We start from the raw sequence: 6,697 nt of genomic DNA on the forward strand, positions 1-6,697 counted from the left end.
CCCATACACACACAGGCGGAGAGGCCGGGGTCGGACCCCTCTTCAGGTATGGGCTGGAAGATGGATTTTTGTCTTCTTGCGATCCCTCAGGCAGGCACTTTAAAGGGGCCTGGGGTCGTCCCAGGGATGCAGCCCCGAGCTGCTGGAAGCTGTGCTAGCGTCTTTTGAGGTGTCCATGGGCCAGCGTTGGGGCCAGTGGAGAAGGGCTCCCGGAGCCTGCTGAGCTGGGTGAAGAGGAGCGTGGCTAGACGCAGTTAGATTGACAGGCACTGGCTGAACCTCAGGTCGGTGCGAAGGCGCGTAAGGTGCCTGTGGGTCCAGTTCCTTGCCCTGTCCTAGCGAGGTGGCAGGTTGGTTCCTATTCCCGTGAGGGGCGCGTAGAAGTGTGTGTCCTTAGCGCAGAGGATGGGGTGTGGACTGGGGGCGTCCGGAAGGCTTGGGGGAGAAGGGCAAGGCGCAGCGGATGCGGACCCACAGGTAGTAGCGTAGCAGGTGAAGTGATGCGGGAAAGGCCGCTCCTGGAGGAGCTCACTGAGCCGCCTCTGGCTCCGGCCCGCAGGTCTCGGGGGCCCTGCTCACGCTTGGGTGTCCGGCGTCCCCTCTGGGGGCACTGCTTCCGCCTCCAGCTGGAGAACCGGGACCTCCGCCTTCAGGGCTCACCCGGCCAGATGTAGCCCACCTGTATCTCCCTCTCCTCCGTCTGTAGCCTGAACCACATCTGCCAAGTCCCCTCTTTGCCAGGTAACACATGTATGGAGTCACAGGTTCTGGGCGTTAGGGTGTAGACACCTTCAGGCCGTGGTTCTGTGTACACACAGCAATACAGAGTGGCTGGTAGGTGCGTACCCCCCCCCAATACTGTGCCTCTGCGCCCCTAAGACTTCCAGGTGACCCTTCCTCCGGGAGGCCCTCCCCAGCCCTGTCCGGCTGGGCCAGGATAGGAGGTCTTCCAGCTTTTATCAACTTTCACATTTCACCTCTGCATCCTCAGAGTGGCTTCACGTGAGTGTGGACCCTGAGAAAGCAGACACCTACTAAGAAGGGCTCCTTGTAGCTAACGCCCGGCCATGGCGTACTCAGCCCCACGCTGGGCGCTTTATGTGCGGCGCCAGCTCAGCCAGGTTCGGTGAGCCTGAGAGGGCCGTGAAGGATGGAGAAAAGACAGACAAGAGAAGAAAGCTGGGTCTCGGTGGGACGCCGTCCTCTCTGATGGAGAGCTAGCGATAGCGCCACAGACTACACACCGTGTCTTTATTTCATAGCAGATTCCACGGGGCAAAGCAAGGGCATGGTCAAGATGTTTACAACATTCTCCTGGGTTTCAATCCTACTCAACTACATGCACCTGAACTCTATCAAGCCCACATCACTCAGGCACGTGGGGCCACGTGTTCGGACCATAGGTGCAAGCTCACAACCACAGCTGTTGGCTATAACTGTGCTGGGAGGGCCCTGCCCTCCAGCTGGGACTTGCACGTGGCAATGAGAGGACTGTGCCCCCTCAGTCCGAGGTTTGAACCTGTCCAAACACTAGCCGCTCCCCACACATTTGCATGAGGAAAGGCCAATCACGGACCAGGGGCGGACCTTCTGTCCAGATAAACCAGCTCCCGGTGGTATGGAAAGCCTCTTTCCCCTCCACGGAAGACTCCTCCCTGCGTGAGCAGAAAGGAAAGCCCGCGCGGCCTGAGGCAGCAGGGAGCGGAGCAGAGCTGTCTCGGGCAGGGCCTGGCCCAGGGCTGCCTCACAGCTGGGCTGTGTCACTACTGGGCTGTTTTGCACTGACCGTTTTCCTCCTCTGTTGTACCCCAAAGTGGGGATTGCTGCGGTCGACGGTGCCAAGGACCCCCACCATTGATTGCCATGCCGCTGGTGCTCCTGTCGACCTGGGGGGTGAGGGCTGCTCCTGCTGGCACGGGTGGGCTCGAGGCTGCAGGGAGCAGGACAGGAGAGCCTGCCTGTCCTGGGCACCGTTGTCCATGGGGTGGGAGCGGGCAGACAGAGCCCAGCACCTGGCTCGTTACTGTTGCAAATGCCGCTTCTGTTAAGGCCGCTTTCGTGTTCTCTGTCGTCTCTTCCCCAGATGTCCTCGGGGGAACGGTCACATTTTTACCTTTGGAAGAAGATGACCAAGGCAGTTTGAAGGTTCAGATGAGCAACGTGTATCAGATTCAGCTCCGCCGTGGCCGTGAAGAATGGTGAGAGCTAAGTGTTGGCTCCTCCTCAGCGCTGCTCCTGGCAGCTGCGCGACCCGGGCCAGGGCAGAGCTAGCTGAGGGGCTCTCAGGGTTAGGGCTCGTGCGAATTGCCTTCTACTGGCGTTTCCACGCGCTTCTGTTCCAGCTGGTGCCTGGCCTGCGTGTGTGGTCACGGCCTGGTGGGAGTCGAGTCCCTACGTCACTTAGTTTTAGCAATGAGTTGAAGCAAACTCACATCCCTTTGTTATTTTATTTCTTACAACTTGGTAATGGAGAGTGAGTATAAGTTTGTTTATTTCTTGCCGAGGCCTACGTGGTTTTAGATATAGTGGGTAGTTAGTAAGCTTGTTGATGCCGTGCCAGGAGCTGGGCAGAGCGCGACAGCACAGGTGGGAGTCGGGACCTGGCCGTGTTCTGGTGCCGGAACACACCGTGGGCAGATGGGCCTGGGAACGGCGCGGGGCCTGCGAGTGTGCCCTTACGCTGCGCTGAGCTCTCGGCTCTCGGGCCAGCGAATCCCTGCCGAGCCAGCACTCACGTGTGAGCTGCCGTGTGGGAGGCGCGTCCGTGGGCTGTGGAGCCTGTGGCTGGTGGTGCAGTCGCAGGGGGAGCGTGGTGGTTCATGGCCTCGCCTCTGGCGGGCTGGTGGGGGTTCCGCGTTTAACAGTGTTGGCAAGAGAAGTGGAACTCTTTCTGCTTCTTAAGTGTGTTTTTCTCTGTCAGATGAACATTCTGTAGCGTGTTCCAGGTGGTTTTGTGTTTGGGTAGAATATTGGGTAACTTAGCTGCCTCCTCTCTCCTTTGTTAAACAGGTTACCTATAAAGAACTGAGACCAGCTCTGCTTATTCGTGTTTCTCTTATTTTTAAAGGTTCATATCTGTTTTGATTTTCTGTCCAGAAAGATGGCAGTCGGATGGGACTGTGTATCCCAAACCCGCCTGGCTTGGGCGCGAGCTGCCGGCCAGGCTGGCCCGGTGGTCTGTGGCGAGCGGGAGCAGTGGCTTCAAAAGCACCCTGTCCCTCCTCCCCATCCTCAAGTACAGCCACACCCACCAGGAGCTCAAAGACAAGTACAAGCACATGGTCCAGGTAATGCTGGGACATCGGCCGCCTGCGCAGGTGGGATCGCTCCTGCGTGGTTCCGTTCCCCCAGGGGCGGACGCTGTCGGGGTGCCCGCCTGACATTGCACAGCTGTGCCCCGACGTGCTTAGGGCTGCAGACCACAAAAACTCCACAGCCTTATCGTGGAAAGCAGTGTATTTACTTTTTGGCACATGACTAAGTTTTCCCCCAAGAAAACAAACGGGAAATTCTAGTATTTAATTTTAAATAATTGAACATTAAATTAGTTACTAAATCACCATAATTCTCTGGTTTGAACTTAAAGGTATTTTAAGAAAATTTATGAAACTTAAAGTACAAAAGTACATCCTTACAAAAAGGAGGTAACTTTTGTAATGTGTCCTTAACTTTCTAAGAAGTAGAAAGCAGGAAAGGACAAACACAGGTGTTCACATGGAGCTTAAGGAGTACAGCATCATTAGCGGAGTTGAGCTTGCTTTTTACTCTTCCCCGTTCACACCTCCCTCCCTCCTTGAAGCAGCTGCGACCTGACATTTCCGTGGGCCTTGTGCTGTCAGTCACCTGTCGCTGTGTGACACAGCACCCGGCCCCGGGCTGGGCAGCACCCTTAAAAAACGTCCTGCTGGGAGGTGTGCAGGGTCTGGAGCCCGGCCGCGGAGCCCTGGGCTGTCATGTTAACGGCGAGTAAGGCTCCTTCTCGGGAGCTTTCGTGTTCTTCCAGTTGTAGATGGTTCGTCCCGACCGTCCGGCCCGCTCTGCTCTGACTGGCACAGAATTGGGGTGTGGAACGTCAGCCATTGGCTTTTCATCTTCCGCCAGCCGCCTGTTCTGCGCAGTGCTGCTGCTGTTTTTTGTTTTGTTGGGGTTTTTTAGAGACAGCGAGAAAGAGAGGAGGAGGAGAGAGGTAGAAACATTGATGATGAAAGAGAATCATCAGTTGGCTGCCTCTGCACCCCCTACTGGAGATTGAGCCAGCAATCTAGGCATGTGCCCTGACTGGGGATCGAACCCGTGACCTCAGTGCATGGGTTGATGCTCCACCGCTGAGCCACACTGCACATTGTTCATGTTAATAATGAGACCCCTGCTTGCACATCCAGGGTCATCCTGTGGGGTCGTTGAGCTTTATTCCTGCTTTACAGACAGGGAGGCGGGGACGGGACAGCCAGTCCCTGCAGACCGAGGCTCGGAGCCCTGGTCCTGCCCCGGCTCCTTGGCTCCCCATCCACCTCGCTTCCTTGCTGCTCATCCTCATCTGGAGAAGGGCCAGGCTGCTAGCGAGTGTCCTGAGGTGCCCAGGGCCTCCCTTAGTATCTGCGTGCCTCGTCTTTACTGCGAAACCTGCCTGGGATGGCCTCGCTCTGGCGCGTCCTGGGCACAGATGTCTCACTGCCAGGGCCTGTGAATTTCTGCCTTGGGAACAAGTTTATGTTTTAAATGTTATGGCGTCATGAGTCCAGGGTGACTTACGCCTGTGGCTGTACTAAGTGTTGAGACGTGGTGGAGACGGGAGAATGACGTGTGTCCTCGGGGACCTTTTCAGGTGTGGCCTGAAGTGACTGATCCTGAGAAGTTCGTGTATGAAGACGTGGCTATTGCTGCCTACCTGCTGGTAAGGACGCACCTGACCAGGCGGGCGCGGCGTGGGGGAGGGGCCGCTGGCAGGGGCTGCCAGACCCCCGCTTAGGGTGCTCGCCTCTGGGCAAGGCTGGTTCCACACAAAACGTTCACTTTTACTAGTAACTTGCCCGAGGGTCGCAGCGGGTGCGCTGGGCCGCCTGCCTGGGACTCAAGCTGAGCAGCGCTTCCATGGTAACAGGTGCCAGGGGAGCGCTGGGCGCCCATTGAGGACGCGCCTTCCTCCCAGACTCGGGTCCTGGCTGTGGGGCGTTCCTTACCGGCTTCTCCCCACCTACGTGTGGATGTGCCCTGCCTCGCTGCTCTTGGTTTTTTACCTGTAAAATGTTTAGGTATCTTCCAGTTTCATCTCAACCATAATTCTTAGTCTCTTAGGAAGAGCATGATTTTGTTTGATTATCTTTGTGCACGAAACTTCAAAGAACACAGAGAAAGCAGGAACTACTCTCAAGTGGCTGCCCAGGGACGACCCCTTTAATGTGGACTTGCTGGCAGGAGGGAGCCCTGCTGCACACAGCGCCACCCGCGCCCGCCCACCCGCACCTGCCCCCCTCCGCAGAAGCCCAGAACCTCAGAGAAGCCTCCACCCGCTCTGAGAGCGCCAGTAGTCACATGGGGCTGGTGTCTGAGTTTTCCGGGTTACAGTGAATTACACGCAGACTTTGTGTTTTCTATTAGGTCCTATGGGAAGAAGAGCGAGCCGCACGGGGCGTGACAGCTAAGCAGTCCTTTGTGGACCTGGGCTGCGGAAATGGCCTCCTGGCGCACATCCTGAGCGAGGCGGGGGTAAGGCAGGCCCGGGGCCTGGCGGCGCCTTTCCCAAAGGGTCCTCACGCCCGGCACAGGCTCGCTGAGCGCTTTTGCCAGTGCTACCAAGGCGAGCGGCCTGCCGTGGGCACGGGCTGGCGGCCATGGCGTGTTGCCGAGGGCGGTGCACAGGAGGGCGGTGTCCAGGAGGTGCTCTGGGGGCGGGCGCGCCAGGAAACGCCAGGCTTCAGCAGCACAGGTGTTGCTGTTGGATGTTTCCTGCGGGAAGCCCACCGTTTCAAGGCCCCGGAGGGGCAAGGGCAGGGCTTCTGCCTCGAGAAGCTGGAGTCCAGCTCAGGATGGCCCGGGCGCTATGCTGTGAGCCCGTGGGGCTCACTGGCCACCACTGCCTGGTCAGTGAGGTGCAGGTGGTGGCGCTTAGCACCGGCCACAGCACCCACCCCACTCCCGCCACATCTCTGCCTGCCCGGCGAGTCCAGTGCGCTAGACAATCACCTGGTCCCCCGGCACAGCCGGCTGGGCTCAGCAGCCTCACACTCAAGGGTCAGCTGGGATTGGAAGCCCAGTGCTGACCCCGAGGCTGACATCTGTCCGCCGCAGCCTCTGCCTGGCGGGTCAGACACGTTTGTCCTCCTGGCGGGGGCTGGGACGGGCTCGCAGCATGTACTCCCTGAGCTGCTTAGAAGAGTAACTGATACTGTAAACAGGTCGCTGCGTGTTGGCCCGTTCGGTGGTGACCAGGAGGTGGTGGGGGAGGGCAGGGGTGTGAAATGCAGGTGCCTGTGAGGGCTCGAGTGTGGTCCCGGAGTGCGGTCGCTGTGTGCCTGGTGCCAGGCCACCAGGATGGACTTGGGCGGGGGTTGAGGGATGCGAGCTGGACCAGGAGCCAACTGCGGTCTGAACCCGACGGCCGAGGTGCCTCCCTTTCCAGGCCTGTCTCCTGGGCTCCAGCCAGAGCTGCTCCCCGACCCCCACCCCCACCCCCACCCCCTTGCTGAGCCCACAGCAC

At 58.7% G+C, this 6,697-nt stretch overlaps 1 protein-coding gene across 1 annotated transcript in view; it reads left to right on the forward strand.

The window, feature by feature from the left end:
• Window positions 1–1,497: 1,497 nt before the first annotated feature.
• Window positions 1,498–6,697, forward strand: part of TRMT44 (tRNA methyltransferase 44 homolog (S. cerevisiae)) — a 15,888-nt gene continuing 10,688 nt past the window's right edge. Inside the window, exons 1-4 of the mRNA XM_015561561.1 lie at window positions 1,498–2,198; window positions 3,068–3,287; window positions 4,826–4,894; window positions 5,599–5,706. Coding sequence (XP_015417047.1) covers window positions 1,864–2,198; window positions 3,068–3,287; window positions 4,826–4,894; window positions 5,599–5,706 — 732 coding nt within the window. The 5' untranslated portion in view covers window positions 1,498–1,863. The remainder of the gene's footprint in view (window positions 2,199–3,067; window positions 3,288–4,825; window positions 4,895–5,598; window positions 5,707–6,697) is intronic.

The sequence above is a fragment of the Myotis davidii genome, unplaced genomic scaffold, assembly GCF_000327345.1.
Source record: "Myotis davidii unplaced genomic scaffold, ASM32734v1 scaffold937, whole genome shotgun sequence".
NCBI lineage: Eukaryota > Metazoa > Chordata > Mammalia > Chiroptera > Vespertilionidae > Myotis > Myotis davidii.